Source organism: Arachis hypogaea, chromosome 3 (assembly GCF_003086295.3).
Source record: "Arachis hypogaea cultivar Tifrunner chromosome 3, arahy.Tifrunner.gnm2.J5K5, whole genome shotgun sequence".
NCBI lineage: Eukaryota > Viridiplantae > Streptophyta > Magnoliopsida > Fabales > Fabaceae > Arachis > Arachis hypogaea.
Window position 1 is genome coordinate 19,661,934 of NC_092038.1, and position 21,997 is coordinate 19,683,930.

At 27.4% G+C, this 21,997-nt stretch overlaps 1 protein-coding gene across 1 annotated transcript; it reads left to right on the plus strand.

The window, feature by feature from the left end:
* The first annotated feature begins 3,136 nt into the window (after positions 1-3,136).
* LOC112789745 (probable galacturonosyltransferase 10) lies at positions 3,137-6,424 on the plus strand. Its single transcript, XM_072229516.1, has 2 exons — positions 3,137-3,671; positions 4,973-6,424. The coding sequence occupies exons 1-2, from the start codon at positions 3,504-3,506 to the stop codon at positions 6,422-6,424; spliced, it is 1,620 nt and encodes a 539-aa protein (XP_072085617.1). The 5' UTR covers positions 3,137-3,503.
* Positions 6,425-21,997: the final 15,573 nt, after the last annotated feature.

Here is a 21,997-nt window from a genome sequence, read left to right on the forward strand (position 1 = left end):
ATAAATTAATTTAAATTTAATATTATATAATTAAAAATTTATACATAATTTTGACTTTAAATAAAATTATGAAAATACTCCATTCAAATTTATTTATTTGATTTTATATTATTAACTTTATTTTTGTTCTTCTAAGTAGTCATTTTTATTTATTTTTTTAGATTATATTTAAGTATCATAGTACAAATATAAAATTATTAGATGAAATAAAATTTTGAATATAATGTTTCAATAGTCAAAATTAATATTTAATTTTTTAATTTTATTTTTCATGACTCACGATAATATTATATATTTTCAATAATCTTACAACTAAATGATATTAAAAAAAATATAAATAGTTGAAAGGAAAAAAAGTAATATATGTATGATATAATTAATAAATACAATTAGACTAAAAATAAAAAAATTAAAAAAATTATAAAAGACATGATATATAATTGAAATTAACATTTAATTTTTTTATTTTATTTTTCGTGACTCACGATAGTATCATATATTTTTAACATATTACAACTAAATGATATTAAAAAATATAAATTATTGAAAGAAAAAGAAATGATATATGGATGATACAACTAATGAATACAATTAGACCAAAGATAAAAGAAACCGTAAAAAATTATAAAAGCCTAGTGTTTTAGAAATTTATTACTTAATACATATGTTTAGCAAATTAAAATAAAGAGTTGTGATCATCAACCAAATTCTTCAAATATTTGTGTAAAATATTAGTAAGAATGAAGAAAAAAGAATAAGTGGCATGATATTTTGTAAAAGGAGGAGATAAAGAAGAGGTATGAGACAGTGACGGATCCAGAAAATTTTGGTAGTGGGGGTAAAATTTATATAACATTATAATTATTTTTATAATAAAAATAATATATGTATATAAAAAATTAAATATTAAATTATTTATTAATTATTATATATCTGTGTATAAATATGTATTGTTTAACTTATTTTTAATGTGTATTTTATATTTTAATATATATTTTATACAAATAATTATTTTTTATGTACATATAACATAATTATTGTTATGATTATATTTTATTATTGTAAAATATGATTAGCCTTCAAAATATCTAATATATAAATTACAATACTAAAATAGTAATTTAAATAATAATATATAATTTAAATTTCTATTATTTTAGGTTTTATATTTTAAAAAATTAAATAATTTTTCTGTTAACTACCATCAAAATTTCTCTCTTTTTATATATATTACTAAATAATTATTTAAAAATTCACTTCCTAACACAATTAGAAGTCGACTCTTATTTATATTTATAGTTAAAAAAGTTCTTTCAATTAATACAATTGTTATGAAAAAATTAAAGCTAATTTGAAAATAAGATAAATAATATTCTTTTAAGTTGATTTTTAAAAAAGAACACTAGTTTCGTTTAAATTTGAGAATTGATCATTCTAAGTTTTAACGAATTTCTAATATAAAATTTTTAAATTGACGATTAAGTACCAAAAGTTGAGTAAAAATTTATTGTGGGGTCAAATTTAATAATCTAATGGGGGCAAATAAATATTATTATCATATACTACTCAAAAAAATTTCAAATTGTAGTGGGGGCGCTTGCCCCCACAACAATGTATGTAGAACCGTCCCTGGTATGAGGTGAATGTTGATTTATATGAAAAATATAAGGAGGAGTAAATAAGTATGAAAGAAGAGGATGAATTATGTTTTATCACTCAATTTATACATATTAAAGAGAACTAATATTAACATTAAAACCATCTAGTATTCTATATAAAATAAAGAGTAAGGGAATATAAAAAGTATAGAGTAATCTAAAGAAAAATAAATGACATAAGAGTGAGAAGGAAAATGAAGAAGAATCCTAAGTTGTAATTCTTTATAGTAATCACAAGAAAAATTGAGTACAAAAGAGAATGAATTATGTTTATACCTAATAAAGAGAAATAATATTAACATTGAAGGCATATAGTAATATCTTACATAAAAATAAAAAGTAGAAAAATATGAAAATTATAGAGTAACTTCAAGAAAAATAAATATTATGAGAATAAGAAAAAAAATAAAAAAAATCATAAGTTATAATAAAGAGGCACATGAGAAGTAGAAATAAAAGATCTAAAAATAATTCAATTAGAAATAAAAAAATTAAAAAATAATTTAATTAGATAAATAGTGAGCAAATTGCATTGAATATATATGGATCTCAGATTTATTTAAAGGTTTGGTGCTAGTTAATGAATTACTATATATATAAGATATGATTCAAACCTCCAATACTTATTAAGTAAACGAATGAATTGACTACTCGACCAATCCAAATTAGTTAAAAAACTAAAAAATTAAGAATACATTAAAACACTATTTTCAATTCTGTTTTAGATTTTTAGTATATTATAAATAAATAGATGCTAATTCAAGATTGTTGGATAACTTTAAAAGTAACAATAAAGGTGCAAGATGAGACAATGAATTTGTAAGATTCACACAAAAAAGTGTAGAATTATACCTTTGTTATCCTCGTTTAAAGTTCTTAATAATTCTGAGTTGTTTGAAAAATGAGAAAGTCAGCACTTCTAGCTTATGAAATATTTGCATAAAAATAATAGAAGGTCAGCACTTTTAACAGATTAAATATTACGTGAAAATTTAGAGGACTAATATTTCAAGTAAAAATAAAAATATTTTTTACAAAATCAAAAATAAAAATAATATAATAATTTTTTTTTATTTTGAAGTCAAAATTTTGTAATAAGAGTAAAAAAATAATTTTTAAAAGGTCATATTTTTTTACTTCTTTAAAATTTTTAATTAACTTTTTAAAAAATTAAGGTATTTCTCAAAAATTTTACCAAATACGTTTAATATAAATTTTCATAATTAAAAAAAAAGTAATTTTTTTTACTACTTTCTAAATGGACTCTAAATAATAGTCCAAAACAATTAATTTTACTAGGCCTCTAGTACTTCTCGTTTAATTATTCTGATCACATTTTAAAATATTTAAAAAGTATTTTTATTGTCAATAAATTTGAATAAAATTTTTCTCAATTTTCGTGGTTCACTCAAATAAATTGGTATTGGCAATCATTTACTATCAGTCCCACACTTCCCACCGGCAGGTAGAACCCCATGGCCATTTCTAACTGTTGTTGTTTTTTTTTTTTTTTTTCATTTTCTGTATCTATTTCTCTCTATGTTCTCTGCTTACTAAGAGACGTTGAAGCTCGTGTGTGCATGCGTGTGTATGTGCGCACCAACGTTAACACAAACTCATCAAAGATTTCACCAAATTTCGATTCTTTTTCCATCAAAGATCGCATCCTCTCCACCCAAATAGGATCTTCCTCTTCTCCCTCCTCATTTGACCCATTTTCTCTCTTCTGCATCTTAAACACCATAGTTTTCCCGGAAAATAAAAAGACACTTTTTTCCGGGAAACAAAAAAAGAAGAAGTAGTAAACAACAGCAAATATTATCAGGGTGTATAATTGAATTTACAATGAGGCGAAGAGGTGCGGATTTTCGAAGGCCAGTGAGGAGGAGGGTGCAGGATGTGGCGTGGTGGACACTCTGTAGTGTAGTAGCTCTCTTATTTATTTATATTCTTGTCACCACCACCAAAGGCTCCAACACTACTAGTACTACCTCAATGCCCCCTTTCTCCTTGGTAACTCAACTTTATCCTTTTTCTCTTTCCTTAAAAATTATTGTTGCTGTTTCATTTGTGTTTTTATCTACTAAAGTTTATTAATGTGTGTTCTTGAATGCTAGAACTTTGTGTAGTGAAAATAAGAAGGTAAGCAAATTGAATTATTTCCAATGAAATACACAAGCTGATTGAATTGTTCTTATTGATGTTGTGCTTTTGGAATAATGTACCATGTGACAGTGTCGTGTGTCATCTAGAATATCATAGTTACATGAATTTACCGATTAGGTAGTGTAAAGGGTACTAACTCCATTTGCTCGCCTCACGGATGATTTCATTACCTCACGAGCAAGATCACGACCCTCATTCCGAGCCTGTACACATGCTTCGAGAGCTACTTGATTAGCTACGGCACCTGGTGCATTTCCCCAAGGATGCCCTAAGGTTCCACCACCGAATTGGAGTACGGAATCATCTCCAAAGATCTCGGTCAGAGCAGGCATATGCCAAACGTGAATACCCCCTGAAGCAACGGGAAGAACACCTGGTAGAGAAACCCAATCCTGAGTGAAATAAATCCCACGGCTTCGATCTTTTTATTCATCTGCGTGTTGGAACATCATATGTATATTTTTCACATAAAATATTTTACATATAGTGTACTACGTACCCATTCTCGTACCAAAATATATTGCGTTTCATGTAACTATGATCTAAATATGGTTGTTTAGAGAGAGGGAGAGAGATGTTCTTGTATTTAGTAAAATGACTCTCTTTTCTCCCTTCTCATAATGTATATTATCAGGATCATCATGGTTTCATGAATTTTGGAATCGATGTAGATTAGAATTCAGTAATTGACAAATTTAAGGCAAGTTCTACTTGTTCCCCGTCATGCAAGTAATGAAAGACTTAGCATAATTGTTGAGTTAATTCATATCTTGCAATCACTCTGCTAAATTTACTAAAATTTCCTTAGTTTGCTTCAATGATATAATATCAGCTTATTGACGAATCTTTTATGCAATGAAAAGTGTTTTGGTTTATCCAGATATTTGCACTGGTTTTTATTACATTTCCTTTTATGAATATAAGAACCAAAAACAAATACTGTATCTTGTAAAGATTCTTCTTATCTAATATTGGAATTTTAATCATGAATGGTCAAATTTGGCTAGAAAGAAGAAAGTGTGGATCATACAAAATAGTAGATAAATTTGGTTAAATTCGAACTCAGCTGCATGAGATGCTTGATTACACACTAAGGAGTATAAATGTTATCCTTTGTTTATCAATTACTTCTAATTTCTTTTGTGCAGAGAAATTTCAGGAATGAAAGGATCATGGAAAGCCTTAATATTACTGAAGAGATGTTAAGCCCTGACTCAGTAGCAAGACAACTAAATGATCAAATATCTCTAGCAAAAGCCTTTGTTGTAATTGCCAAAGAAAGTAACAATCTCCAATTAGCTTTGTCCTTAACTTCCCAGATTCAAAATTTGCAGATTCTCCTCTCAAATGCAGCCACCAGGCGCGCTCCCTTGACAATAATGGAGTCAGAGAAAGCGATTCATGATATGGCATCATTGCTGTATCAGGCACAGCAGCTCCATTATGACACTGCAGGCATGATCATGAGACAGAAAGCAAAGATTGAATCTCTTGAAGAACAGATGAATTATGTAAATGAAAAGAGTTCGAAATACGGACAAGTAGCTGCTGAAGAAGTCCCCAAGAGCCTATACTGCCTAGGTGTCCAGTTGACATCAAAATGGTTAAATAATCTCGATTTGCAGAACAAATTGAAGGACAAATTGCAATCTGACATGAAACTTAGGGACAACAATCTTTACCACTTTTGTGTGTTCTCTGATAACATCCTTGCTACTTCAGTTGCAATCAACTCGACCGCGCAAAATTCTAAGAATCCAGATAGAATTGTTTTCCACATTGTCACGGACGAAATAAGTTATGCTGTTATGAAGGCATGGTTTGCTTTAAACGATTTTCGTGGTGTGACAGTTGAAGTTCAGAAGTATGAAGACTTCGATTGGTTAAATGCTTCATATGCTCCTGTGCTTAAGCAGCTCCAAGACTCAGAGATCCAGAGCTACTACTTTCGAGGAAGCAAAGACGATGGAAGTACTCCGATCAAGTTTCGGAACCCAAAATATCTCTCCATGCTTAACCACCTAAGATTCTACATCCCCGAAGTCTTTCCGGATCTAAAGAGGGTGGTGTTTCTCGACGATGATGTCGTGGTCCAAAAGGATCTTTCTAAGCTTTTCTCAATTGATTTGAATGAAAATGTTAATGGAGCAGTTGAGACATGTATGGAGACATTTCATAGGTACCATAAATACTTGAACTATTCACATCCTTTAATTAGAGCACACTTTGATCCTGATGCATGTGGTTGGGCATTTGGAATGAATGTGTTTGATTTGGTTCAATGGAGGAAAATGAATGTAACAGGAATCTACCACTACTGGCAAGAAAAGAATATAGATAGAACATTGTGGAAACTTGGAACATTGCCACCAGGGTTGTTAACATTTTATGGATTAACTGAGCCATTGGATCCATCATGGCATGTGTTGGGTTTTGGCTACACCTCTGTGGATCCTGTGTTGATAGAGAATGGTGCTGTGTTGCATTTCAATGGAAACTCCAAACCATGGTTGAAGATTGGGATGGAAAAGTACAAGCCCTTGTGGGAAAAATACATGGATTATTCTCATCCTTTGTTGCAACAGTGCAACTTTCACTGAGTTCCAAAACATTAGGAATTGCAAAATCTAGTAGCCAATCAGTTTATTCATGTTCATGCATTTTTTTCCTTTTCTTTGAGATTATAGGAGTTAATATAGTAGTAGCCAAATCATTCTTGATACATTTGTAAGCTTTGGAAAATTTTGTTTAGAGATTCAGTGATTGATCAAAGATGCAGATTAATGTGGCATTATAGAATTTTAGGCCACTGGGCCAATGTTAATTGGGTTGCAAAGGATATTCATAGGTGCTGCTTTCATTTTGTAAATAGTTGCTTTTCTTTCCAATTGTGTATATACAATTTTCATTTTTCTCTTTTTTCTCTAGAGACTAGAGTTACCAAATAATGAATGTGTAGCCATGGAACTAAGGAAGGGATATAATTACCAGTACATTTGATTTTAAGTCTTCAATTTTGTTGGTGAGTTATCTGGTGCCCTTTATTTTGAAGTTGAAATTACTAAAGTTTCATCTTCTTTATAGTTTTAGAAAGGGTAAAGTACTAAATTGTTCTTCTACGTTTAGACGTAATTCTGTTTTGATCTCTAAGGTTTAAAATATCTTATTTGAATCCAAAAAAGTTTTATTTAACTCTAATGTAGAGGTCAAAGTTAAATAATTAATGAAATGTCTTACAACAGTACAAGAATAAGGTTGATAATCTGGACAATTAATGGAATGTCCTACAACAGTACAATCTTCAACCGTGGATGCATCAGTACATTTATTTATCATTTTTTTACCGTTTAAATGAAATATTTTTTATAAAACTAAGAAAAATGATAAATAAATATATTGATGCATCTACGGTTGATTTTGTGCCTTTAAAATTTGTACTTGTTCTCTAAATTATTGACTTTGTTCTTGTACTGTCGTCATATAGGACATTCCATTAATTATTTAACTTTGACTTTACGGTGGGACTATATTAAAACTAAATGAAATTTTTTTGGATTTAAATAAGAACTTTAAATCTTAAGGACTAAAATAAGATTATACCAAAATGTAAGAACCAATTTAGTAATTTACCCGTTTTGAAAATGGTATTGACTGGGATCCATCACTTTGTATATGAAAATAATAAAGTTTTGCTTCTTTTTGATAAATTCAGCACTTAATTACATTTCGCTATGATATGATACTTCCTCACAGGTCACAATAACCCATGAAATCTAGCATATTTTCATTGATTAACTACTATTGTAAAGTTTATATTAAGATTCATTTTATTAATCAATAATAAAAGAGTAAAGCTAAGTAATCAACGTTATAACAGTTAATTTCAGTTAATACTATAATAGATTATCAAATGAATCTATTATCAAGCCCACTAAAATTAAGGTTTTGTTGAGTTTGAATATTTTTAATTTAAGTTTCGAATGTTTTTATTTTAAAGAGTTTTAGATCATTTTTTTACGTTAAATATTAATTACAATATTAGCTATGTAATGTATATTCGGAAGACTTTTTCACAATAGAAATCTAAATTTTGTAACTTAGTATGAGAGAATACATTTTGGTGGATAACTAGTAACTAGTTGAGGACAAAGGAAATGATAATACAAAGCTTTCAATTCTTTTGTTGTCCTCTAATCTGCCAAAGTCAGTGCCGGCGTTACTCAACAAAATATGGCGGAATTATCACCAAACCATTTTCACTTCCATTGTTGTCTTCTACTTGGCTTGCTCTCCGTTCATTTCTAGTCTCATCAGTGACCACTTCATTTAAATAATAATAATGACAAAAATAATAAATAAATTCAATTCCCATGCCTTTTTTTTTCTTTCAATTTCCATACCTATAAAACCATATTAAGCATCCAACCATTTTAAAAAATAAAATAAAAAATTTATACATTAAGGAAAGCTATTTTTCCTTCTATATCAATTTTTAATGATAATAATTAGAATTTAATTTTGATATACTATTAATTTAAAATATTTTTACACGCGCATCTAATTATATATCATCATGTCAGAAAAAATAATTACTTTTTTATTGATCGCGTGAATAATTATTTAAAAAGCAAATATAATTAAACGATTACATAAAATATTTTATACTATCAATACATTAAAATTGAATTCTAATAATGATTGCATGTATATGATTTTTTTTTTATAGATATTGCACGTATATAATTGGAATGCTTTAGAATCACGAAAGTTAAAAATAAATATATGTTATTATTATTATCATCCTCTAGACTTATATTTGCATCTACATCTTTGTAGGGTTTTTTTAATATAAAATAAAAAATAATTAATTCTCAAAAAAGATATTTAAACTTTAAATTTTAGAATACGATTTTTTTTCCATTAAAGACAAGTCCCCGTATAATTTATATAGAATTCGTCGCACCTCCGACGAACTTTAGGTTGAGTTCGGCAGAGTATATAAATGTGGTGGGGACATTCTCATTTGTTCTTTTCCTTTCAAATCTCTCCTCCAAATTTACTTTGTTCCTCTTTTTTGTCTTTCGACGTCCTTAAAGTTTGTTATCCACGATATCCTCAGTTTTAGGTCAGTAAATAATATGTTAGTTAGAGTAACTGTTTTCAGGTTAGTTAAAATTACTGTGTACATATTAGTTAAAGTTACTAATTAGTGGTTGCATGTTAGTTAGAGTAACAGATTTACTGTTACATGTTAGTTAGAGTTATTGTTTACTGTTTACATGTTAGTTAGAATTAATATGTAAATATTATTTAGAATTACTGTGCACTATTTACATGATAGTTAGAATATATAACATGTTAGCTAGATTTTTTATGTTATTGCTTTCAAGTATAGTTACTGTTTATTGTTTATAACATGTTAATTAGTATAAGTTGTTAGTCAATTTTAAGTTAGTTTAGTCAGAATAATTAGTTTAAGTTGTGAATTACAAGGTAATTAGTGGAATAATTAGTTAGGTTAGATTAGATTAGAAAGAAACATGATTATGATTCAGTTAGTTATTGATTAGGGCTGTTTAGGGTATTAGTTGGTTGAGTTAAATTTTAATTAGTAAATTTATAAACTGATTAAGAATTAAGGTAGACAATTAGCAGATTTAAATATGTTTTTAAAGAATTTAGTTTATGTGAAAGGAACTAAGTTCAGTATATGTTATTTTATTTTACTAGAGTAGTAGTTCATCTCTTCTTCTTTATCACCGTCATCAGAAATTTCGGGTGGTTTATTATCAGCATTATCTCCGTTATGGGGTTAACTTTATACTGATCCATCATCGGATCCTTGAAAGCAGAACCCTCATGACTTTTAACATCGTCATCCATGAAGTCAGCATTATAAACTTTAACATTAGTTCCCTCCCCTCTTGACTACCTTCAAGTGGCATATTTAGATCCACCATCGTCCTTCTGATATTTCGTCTAATAGCTCCACTCAATGGACTATCATCGATAGTATCTGCAGATGATCTTCGGCCACCCAACTCAACGAGGAACACGAATAATTCCAACAGATGAATATTTGTCCATCGATTGTGCCACGACCGTATAAGACGTACATCCTCGTCGTCACATAAACAATACCTAATTCAAAACAACAAAAAGTTTCTCATAACCATGGTCAAATAAATATACTATTACAGAGACAAGATAACTGTGATATACCGTGTATAAAACAAACTGCCATCTATTCTGGTCAAATAGCTGTAGTAAATTTTTTTCACCTTTTTTGTCTCTTGCTGTCCGATGGAATGTAATATCAGATTTTTCAACGCTGTTAGACTGTTAATTTTCAATGTCATATAGATAATTATCAGTTGTCCCGATCTAAAAATGATAGAACTTTTTTCATCATATATTATTTTATTATCGTAATAAATGGATAACAATAGATGTCTTGACATTGTACCGAAAAAATATTTTCAATAAGACAAAAGTAAAAAATGAAATTGTGATTTTTAACTTCGCTCTCTAACAAACATGCTTTTATTTTAAAAACCCAACTTAGAGTTCATTAAGGGTGCCGAGCTTGCCCCTAATAAAAAAAAATCGTATTCTAAAATTTAAAGTTAAAATATCTTATTTTAAGAATTAAGTATTTTTTTATTTTATATTTGAAAAAAATTCCATCTCTGTACTATATATAATCTTCTATATCTATACTTCTATACTTATTATATACTTATTATGTATAATGGGGTTTTCTATTTAAATAAAAAAAATTTATTTACCAATTTAAATTAAGATACAAAAATTTATTAATTCGTGCATTTAATTTTATTTTTACAATAAAAAACCGTGAAAATCTTAGTGTATGGCTTTTGGTAACTATGCCGGTGAAAATAGAAAAAAAATTTAATTTTCTATTTTTGTACATACGGTCAACAAAAATGAATTAATTAATTCTTTTTTATTTTCGTTGATACGGTCACAAAAAATATATAATAGTTAATTGCGAAAATAAAACTAAATGCACATATTAATAAATTTCTATATCCTAATTTAAATGGGTAAATAAAGAACTTTTTTTATTTATATAAAATTAAAAAACCTATACCGAGGATATAAAAAAGATTAGTATACAACTTTTTTTTCTTAAATATCCTTCATTATATATAATTCGTAAAAAATATTTTGTTTATTATTTTTAAAATTTGAACCCAATAACTCTTAATTTATAAGTAAATTATTATTTGAATTAATTTTTTTAATCATTTGTACACACATTTATTTAATAAATAAAAAATAAATTTAGATAAGTTAATGCCTATTAATATACTAGTAATAATAATTCTTTCTTTAGTTCTGTTGTTTATTTATTTTATGAATTTAGCTAACATAAAAAAATTGCATACGATAAGATTACAATTAATAAAAGTTTCTAAAATTTTATAATAATATAAAAGAAATGTATTAAAAACTTAAAATTTTACACTTTTTTTAATAATTTTTTGAGTAATTATTTAAATCAGATTTTAAAAATTTTAAAATTTGACATTTTAGTTCCAAAAAAAATTAATATGATTAATCCCTAAAATTTTATTTCGACAAATAAATTTTAGTCTATTTTTCGGTTGAGTAATTACCCAAATCAGTCTCTAATAATTTTAAAAGTGGATATTTTAGTCATAAAAAATTTACACAGATCAATCACAACATTTTTCTCTATTCGACATAACAGTCTCACATCTATTTTACTTTTACTACATGTTTCTTTTATTATTATTAGCTTAGCTTTGTACATATAAATGTTGATACTAGCATATTAATATACTCTTTTTGTTAGAAACAAGTAAGACGAATGATAATAATTTATTTGAAATCCAAATTAAAATATTTTTTTAAATAGGATATTGTTATATTCTTGTTGACAATTTGACATTATGCATATAAAATTAAGTTACAAATTTGACACACTTTTTTTTTGTTAACATAATTTTTGCACACATTATAAATCAAAGAAAAATAATATGTATATGCCACATGAATGTGCATGTTAAGTTAGTCTAATTATGAAGTAGAAATTCAGTTAGCTTTTTGAGTTAATTAATAATTTGGTTATCAAGTTGAGATTCAAGTGAAAATAGAAGAATAACTTTGATTATACTTAATTCTTTACTGTCACACCAAGTTAAGTTATATTAAATAAAAAAATATCAAATATTTTTAACTTTGAATTTTTTATAAAATAATCTCTAATAACTTTATTATTATTATTATTATTATTATTATTATTATTATTATTATTATTATTATTATTATTATTATTATTATTATTATAGTTGTTGTTAGGAGAATACTCACATGATGACATTTTCATATGAAGATGACATTGTGAACTCTTAGATAGTTAATCAAACATATTTAGTTAAATATATCAATTCATCTAATAGTCCACAATACTATTTTTATGTAAAGATATCATCATAGAAGTATCCACCTTGTTATTGTTGAATTTAAAATTGTGTATATAGTGATGAGGATGGTTTAATAATACTTTTTTTTTTAAAAATATCATATTAAAAATCAAATAAATTTAACTTAACTTTAAAAGTTAATTTAATTATAATATCTACTAATATTATTTTTAATAAATACTTAAAAAATTTAGTAAATCATGCTAAAAATAGACAAAACGAAAAAAGTTTTAGGATTAATATGTGTATTAAATTTTTTTTATTAAAATATTTATTGAGAATTAATTTAGATAATTATTTTACTAAAAAGTAAATTAAAAATTAATTTATTTATTAAAATAAAACTTTAAAAATATATTTGTGTATTATTTTTTTAAATTAAAATATTTGTTTTTAAAATCCTGAAGAACTAAGTGGATAATTATTCTTTATTTGTATTAACATTTATTGGTAAACACAAGTTAGCTATATTCTTATTTATTTCTTCGCTTGTTCCGAGTTGATCAGCTAGAGTAACATTAATAAGGGATATAATATTATAAAAAATAATAATAATGTTACATTTGATTTGGTAAGTAAAATACTTGTTTGTACTTTACAGAGAAATAAAGTTTTAAATTCAAATAAAAGAGAATATAAAATAGATGTTTATTCTTAAAATTTAATTTGGTCCAAAATAATTATTCATCTAGAAAAAGTTAAATATTGTGATAAGATTAAATGAGGTGGATGATCATTATTTAATATGGGTTGTTCATATTTATAATGTTAAAAGTTAAAGATATCAAAGGAGAATGAATTTAACGATCGTTGAAAAAGAATACTTTTTGTATGTATAAATAGAAGGAGTGAACGTATGAAATAACACACATCAATAAAATATTTCTTCTCTCTCTACATACAATATAAAGCTTTTCTTTCTCTTTCTCTTCATATACTACAAATACAATATTAATATATAAATTATCGTTATTATGGTAGGATATTAATATTAGTGAATATTAATACTAGTCTTTCATTTACACTTCTTTATTTTATCTTCCTTATTTAGTTATTTTGTAATACGTTATCAACACGAAACTTTAACAAAATTTTAGGAAGACTTCAAGTAACAAATTTTTATTATATCGAATCTCTTTCATCTTGAATATAATACTTTTGATATATTTGGAAATAATTATTTATCATGGATACTAGATGTTAAAATTCATCTTAATTCAATGGATCTTGGAGATACCATTAAGGTTGAAAATAATACATCCCAGAAGGATATAGCCAAAACCATAATTTTTCTTCGTCGTCATCTTGACGTATGATTGAAAAATGAATATCCCATATTAAAAGATCTTGCAGATATGTGGAAAGACCTTGAAAAAAGGTACAATCATCAAAAGACGGTGATACTTCCTCAAACCCGATTTGTTAGAGAAAACTTTCTCGACCTTCCATGCCTCGAATGTGCTCCTGTAACAGCAGTATCAAGAAAAAAGATTTAAAAATTTTTTTTGAGCTAATTTATTGCCTTCTTGTTGCTAAGCGCAACAATGAGTTACTCTTAAAAAATCATGAAGCGCACCCAGATGGCGCCGCCCCATTTCATGAAGCAAATGCGGCAAATTATAACTCTAGAAGAGGTAAATGGCAAGATTTTGATAATAAGAAAAATTATGGAAGGAAAAGAAATTATGTTCACAAGAAAGGATCTCACCAGAAGTGGGATAAAGAAAGAAACAATGGGTAAAGTAAATCAATTGAGGATAAATGCTTCTGTTGTATTGGAAAGGGCCATTGGTCACGTACATGTCGTACCCCAAGGCACCTAGTTGATCTTTATCAAGCATCCTTAAAAAAGGATGACAAAGGAAAGGAAACAAATTTTGTTTCAAATGATGAAAATTCCATCACTCATTATGATGTATCTAATTTCTTTAAAGATTCTGAAAGAAATATTGGCTATTTGATAAATGATGGAATAGTTTAATATATGTACGTGTTTGTTAAGTATTCATGTGAATAATTTTCACTGTTCATGTATTTTGCTCATTATTATTATTATTATTATTATTATTATTATTATTATTATTATTATTATTATTATTATTATTATTATTATTATTATTTGTTTTTGAAGAAAAATGGCAAGGACATATTCTGAAGATATTTGTCTTGTAGATAGTGCAAGTTCGCATTATTCTTAAAAGTACTATATATTTTACCCATCTTGTGCCAAAAGAAGAATATGTTAATACTATTATTGGCTCAGGCAATGTGATAAAAAGCTCCGGAATAGCTATAATTTTGTTTCCCGGAGAAACAAAATTTATAATAAATAATGCACTATTATCTACCAAGTCTCTGAGGAACTTGTTGAGTTTCAAAAATATTTGCCGAAATGGATATCATATTGAAACAATGAATGAGGGAAATCCTGAGTATTTATGTATCACAACTCATGATTTAAATAAAAAGGTTATATTAGTAAAGTTACCCTCACTTTCATCTGGATTGTATTATACCAAGATTAGTGCAATTGAATCACATGCCACAGTAAACCAGAAGTTTACTAGCCCAAATGAATTCATAACTTGGCACGACCAATTGGGTCATCCGAGAACAACCATGATGAGGGGAATTATTGAAAACTCCCATGGACATTCACTAAAGAACCAGAAGATTCTTAAAACTAGTGAATTTTTGTTGTGCTGCATGGGAAAGTTAATTTTAAGGCCATCACCAGTAAAGATTGGATTTAAGTCCCCTGGATTCCTAGAAAGGATTCAAGGTGATATATGTGGATCTTTTAGATATTTTATGGTCCTAATAGACGCATCTTCGAGATGGTCACATGTGTGCTTATTATCTTCTCACAACCTGGCGTTTGCGAGATTAGTGGCTCAACTTATTCGATTGAAAGTACAATTTCCAGAAAATCCAATCAAAGCAATTCGTCTTGATAATGCTGGTGAATTTACTTCCCAAGCTTTTTATGCTTATTTTATGGCTAATGGAATAAGATGTTGAACATCCAGTAGCTTATGTTAACACATAAAATGGGTTAGCAGAATCGCTTATTAAACGCCTCCAATTAATTTCTAGATCCTTACTTATGAGAACGAATCTCCGTCCCAACTTTGGTTTGGGGGGGATGCTATTTTACATGCCGCAGCACTTATTCGTTTAAGGCCAACGAGTTACCATCAGTTCTCTCCTATGCAATTAGCTTTTGGCCAGCAGCCAAATATTTCCTATTTAAGAATATTTAGTTGTGCGATATATGTTCCCATTGCACCACCTAATCGCACCAAAATGGGACCCCAAAGAAAATTGGGGATATATGTTGATTCTCCCTCTATAGTGAGGTATCTTGAGATACAAACCGGAGATGTATTTAAATTTCGGTTTGCGGATTGTCATTTTAATAAATCAAAATTTCCAACATTATGGGGAGAGAATAAGCTTCCTAAAAAGGAACTTAATTGGAATGCATCATCGTTGATGCATTTAGATACTCGATCAGGGCAATGTGAATTAGAAGTTCAAAAGATTATACATTTGCAAAGAATAGCAAATGAATTTTCTGATGCATTTTTCGATACAAAGAGGATAACTAAATCTTATATACCAGCAGAAAATGCCCCAATTCGAATTGATGTCCCAGTAGGACAAGTAGCCACTGAAGCAAATTCACGCCAGAATCGTGGCAAGCCTATCGATTCCAAAGATAAAAATCCTCGAAAGCGAAAAGAGGTAAATACGATTCCTGATGAAAAAGACATAGTAAAGACACCTGCAGTTGTCCAAAATTCTGATATAGTTTTAACGCCAGCAGACATTCAGGTACCTGAAAATTGTGAAAATGACGAAATCTCGATAAATTATGTCTTTACAGGAGAGAAATGGGACTGAAATAAGACAATTGTCAATGAAATATTTGCATATAATGTAGCATTGAATATCATGCATGAAAGTAAGGATCTTGAGCCAAGATTAGTCGAAGAATGTCGACAAAGGAATGATTGGCCAAAATGGAAAGAAGCTATGAAGGCTGAATTAGACTCACTTGCAAAACGTGAAGTCTTTGGACCTGTAGTCCATACACCTGAAGATGTAAAACCTGTTGGATACCGATGGGTATTTGTGAGAAAACGAAATGAGAAAAATGAAGTTGTGCGCTACAATGCCCGACTTGTGGCACAAGGTTTTTCACAAAGGCCCGGTATATATTATGAAGAAACGTATTCCCCTGTAGTGGATGCGATAACATTGCATTATTTGGTCAGTTTATCTGCATATCATAAACTGCATATGCATTTAATGGATGTGGTAACAACATATTTGTACGGCTCATTAGATCATGATATCTATATGAAAATCCCTGAAGGACTAAAAATATCTAAACCATCCAATGAATATTCACAAGGGTTATACTCAGTCAAATTGCAAAGATCTTTATATGATCTAAAGCAATCTAGATGAATGTGGTATAATAGCCTTACTGAGTATCTGGCCAAACACGGATTCAAGAATGATGATATATACCCATGTGTTTTCATAAAAAAATTTGCATCTGGTTTCATTATAATTGCTGTATACGTTGATGATTTAAATATCATTGGAACTCCTCAAGAGATTCCAACAATTATAAAAACTCTAAAAGAAGAGTTTGAGATGAAAGATCTTGGAAAAACTAAATTTTGTCTCGACCTGCAGATCGAGAATACAAAAAATGGGATCTTTATTCATCAAACAACATACACAAAAGATCTTGAAGAGATTTTATATGGATAAGTCGCATCCATTAAGTACTCCAATGATCGTAAGATCTTTGGATGTGGAAAATGATCAATTCCGTCCTAAGGAAGAAAATGAAGATATCCTTGGTCCTGAAGTACCATATCTTAGTGCCATTGGAGTGCTAATGTATCTTGCTAATAATACACGATCTGATATATCATTTGCTGTAAATTTACTAGCAAGATATAGTTCCTCTTCAACTAGAAGACATTGGAGTGGAATCAAACAAATCTTTCGATATCTTCATGGAACGGTTGATATGGGATTGTTTTATCCCTATGAATCCAAGTCACAACTAGTTGGCTATGCAGATGCTGGATACTTGTCTGATCCACATAAAGGGAGATCTCAAACAGGATACCTGTTTACATATGGTGGTACAGCTATATCGTGGAGGTCCACGAAACAGACAATAGCAGCAACCTCCTCTAATCATGCCGAAATACTAGCGATTCATGAAGCAAGTCGCAAGTGTTTTTGGCTCAGGAGTTTGATCCAATATATTCTGTCATCATGTGGACTGATTGATCATAAGATAGCTCCAACTGTCTTGTTTGAAGATAATACAGCATGCATTGCTCAACTTAAAGGCAAATACATCAAAGGTGATAGAACGAATCATATTTCTCCCAAATTCTTCTTCACTTATGATCTTCAAAATCAAGGGACAATTGATGTCCAACAGATCCGCTCAAGTGACAATCTGGCAGATTTATTTACAAAGTCACTCCCAAAATTCTCCTTTGAAAGATTGGTACATGAGATTGGGATGCGCCGATTTCGAAATATAAAATAATGTCGGCAAGAGGGGGAGACTGTACTCCTTTTTTCTTGGTCAGGTTTTTTTCCATTGGATTTTTCTTGACAAGGTTTTTAATGAGGCAGTCCCATCACTAAAGGATATTGTACTTTTTTTCCTTCACTAAGGTTTTTTTCCACTGTGTTTTTCTTTAGTAAGGTTTTAACGAGGCAATAATCCTAAAAATGGTCATCCAAGCGGGATTGTTGTAATAAGATCAAATGAGGTGGATGACCATCATTTAATATGGGTGGTTCATATTTACAATATTGAAAGCTGAAGATATCAAGAAAAAATGAATTTAATGATGGTTGAAGAGGAATACCTTTTGTATGTATAAATAGAGGAAGTAAACGTCTGAAACAACACACATTAATAAAGTATTTCTTCTCTCTCTACGTACAATATAAAGCTTTTCTTTCTCTTTCTCTTCATATACTTCAAATACAATATTAATATATAAATTATTGTTATTATGGTAGGATATTAATATTAGTGAATATTAATACTAGAGTCTTTGATTTACACTTCTTTATTTTATCTTCCTTATTTAATTATTTTATAATATTAAACAACGTTAATTAATTTTTGCCACTAATGATTATATTAAATGAAAGAGAGTCAAACCAGCAATAAAGAATAAATATAATAATTTAATTTTCAATATACTCTAAATTATCAAGTGCGAATACTTTTTTAATTTATTGTGTTTATATTGGACAAATTTTAGATATGATATTTATCAATTTTGTTCGACATACTTATTTTCTATGTCCAATCGTGTTTAGATAAAAAATAATTTTTTTCAGATATGTTTGAACACATCTAAATACTATCATATATTAGCGTATCTAATTTATTCTTAACATGTATTTTTTAAATGAGTTTAGAAATAGTATATATTATTAATTATTAAAACAAAATATTTTAAATCCTTTATATAATTAAAAAAAGATATTAAAAATAATTAAAAAGTTAATTTATGATTTAATATTAATAAAATACTAAAATAATATTATAATTTATTTTAAAAAATTGATATTTTATATATATGTCGTATCTCCGTATCTTATAAAAATTTTAAATTTGCATATTTTTATGTCCCATGTCATTTCATATCTCGTATCATATCCCGTATCCGTCCGTATATCATAGTTTGTGAGAATATTTTTTATACATATAATAATTATCATATATTATCACTTTATTAAAAGTAACTAATTTTTAAAGTTTAAATTTATAAATTTAATTGAATGGTCAAATAAATTTTTTTAAACTATAATTAATTTTTAAAGTTTCAATTTATAAATTTAATTAAATGATCAAATAAAAATTTTTAAATTATCTTTATATTAAAATTAAACTCATTACCTAAAAAATACCTATTCTCTTTTAATTTATTTATTTCTAAGACTATATGTTTAAGCTAAAGTGGAAAAAAAATTAATAAAAGAGAGAATAAAAAAGTAAATTAATTTTTGTGATTTGATTAAAAAAAATAAAATAAAAATATGAGAAATATTAAAAGATCATTTGAATTTATATTTTTTATTATCAATTAATTATTAATATATAAATAACTAAACATATAGAATAAAATAGATTGTTAGATTACTAAACTAAAAAATTAAGTTAATAACTAAGTGACGATAAAAAATATAATAAATTCTCATCATCTCTTATTATTTGTTTAAAGATATAAAAGAAATAAAAAAATGGTGGACCCACCTAAAAAATTTCTTTTTCGTTGCGGAGAAAAATAAAGGAGTAATTGACTGTATAAATATATACATTTTTTTTTCGTCCAAATGACTAAAAGAGTAATTGACACAAATTAAGGACTAATTTGTCGCGGTACTGAGCTCTATTTAAGGGTTTGCTGAGCTCTATTTAAGGGTTTGCTATTGGCTAATGAATTGCTGCATGCACAAGACGGGATTCTAACCACCGATACTTGTATAAGAGGATTAGTGAGCTAACTACTAGACCAATCCAACTTAACTAAAAAAAATTAAAATTTTACTCCACGTTTTTTCTTTTTTTTTTTATACTTCCTCTCCACTAAATCCAAATAATAATTAAAATTCAAAGTTTAAATTTATAAATTTAATTGAATGGTCAAGTACTCCTTAAACTAGTTTTCTAGTAGTGAGTGAAACTCCTTAAACTTTTTATACGTTAAAATTAAACTCATTATCCAAAAGAAATACCTACTCTCTTTAATTTAAACTTCAATTACATTTTATTTTTGTCAAAAAAAATTCACATTAAAAATTTAATATATTTAGACATAAATTATGTAAAAATATTAGACAACTAATATATTTTTTAATCAATGCTAATAAACTTTTTTTTTTATTAAAAGTACTGGTCTTTTAATATTCTCAACAACAATATTATAGAAACAATACAAAAATTAATTATCGATATTTAAAAATATTTGCAAAAAATATGATGATGAACTACGGAATTAATAGCTTGTTTGGATTTTAAGAAAAAAAAATTGATATTTTTTTTAGAAAAATCTTTTAAATTTTTTTATTTATTTTTTTTTATTTATCAATTATGTTTGAGCACAATAATATAAAATTACTTTTTTTTATTTATGATGTAAAAAAGATTTTGTTTAAGATTTTTTAAAAATATCAAATGTACTTTCTCAAAAAAATTATATTTTTTAGTACTTTTATTTTTATTACTGAAAATTTGTTAAATATATTAAAAAATAAAAATTTTTTTTATTAAATTTTTTCCTCTATCAACTTAATAACATTTAAATAAATACTATAAATATTAAATTATTAATTAAAATACTGATTAATATAAATTAATATTAATAGTTCAGAAGGGTTTTTCATTCCATAAATTATATTTACATTGAATTTTAAATACACTACAAATTTTAAAATATGGGATATTTGAAAAGGGAGGACGGAAATATAGCACTATATAAGGGTAGTATTATTCACATTTCACACTAATCATGATTGCTTTGTAACGAGCTCCACAACAACATTTTAAATTCCGGTCTTTTACATTTTATTCTCATTTGCCGGCGTATTTCTCTGATCTCTACATATATAACAACGTTAACATATCTTCTTCTTCATTTCTCTATTTTTTATTCTGTTATTCTTTCCTGTTTCCAAATGTATAAGAAAAAGACTAGTGATTTCACGGACTCAGTTACCTCCTCGTCCTCAATTTCTGCTCATCCCAAAAATGGAAAAGTCGTTACTTCCTGCTTCATGTCTTCTCCTTCGCTTGCTGATCATATAACCAATGATAGGCTCAGAGACAAAGAGCATCACAAACCCACCAACAGCAACACATCTTCAACCTCCGCTTCTTCTCTCACCAGGCAGAAATTCAAGAACCATGTTAAAAGCACTTCCTCCAAAGAGAACGATGGACCCTCTTTTGCTGCTTCTCTAAGAAACATTGTAAAGTTTGCTTCCTCGTCACCGTCTACTGTCATGTAAGATTCTATAAACTTAATTTTGTGATCTGTTTTCTACTTATTGTAACCGAGATAATATACTATTTAGTCCGTAAACTTGCACACAAACTTTAATTTTATTCTTAAAATTTTAATTATTTTTATCTAGTTTTCAAATTTTACTAACATAGCTTATGTTAGTCAAATCATTTTCGTTAACGAAGTAGATAGCTGGACGACATGCTTGCTTGACTCAGTGAAGGAAAATCATTTTGGTTTTGCCGTTTTGGCATTCAAATAATAAAAAAACAATATTATAAATAGTGTTTATTAATTTTTTTTCCAAAACAAATAATGTGATGTTGTTTTCGGCTATTTAAACGTAAAATTAAAACTCCATCATTTTACATGCATCTCAACTACTCACCTATTCGTTGGAAGAAGAATTTAATATAAAAAAATTTTAGAAAACATACAAATTAATATGATTTTTGAAAAAAAAAAATGTGATTCTCTTTAGTATCAAATGATTGATGTCTTAAATTGAACATATAATGTTCACATAAAGTAACTGTTACACATTTAATGCGAAAACTTAATTAATTATTTTAAAACGGTTCAAAGGTCAAACTAACTCATTAATAACATTAGCATTATTTCTTAAAAA

Coding starts and splice junctions, on each gene's coding strand:
- LOC112789745 (XM_072229516.1), top strand. CDS start 3,504: ATGAGGCGAAGAGGTGCGGATTTTCGAAGGCCAGTGAGGAGGAGGGTG. Junction 3,672..4,972: donor CAATGCCCCCTTTCTCCTTG/GTAACTCAACTT, acceptor TCTTTTGTGCAG/AGAAATTTCAGGAATGAAAG.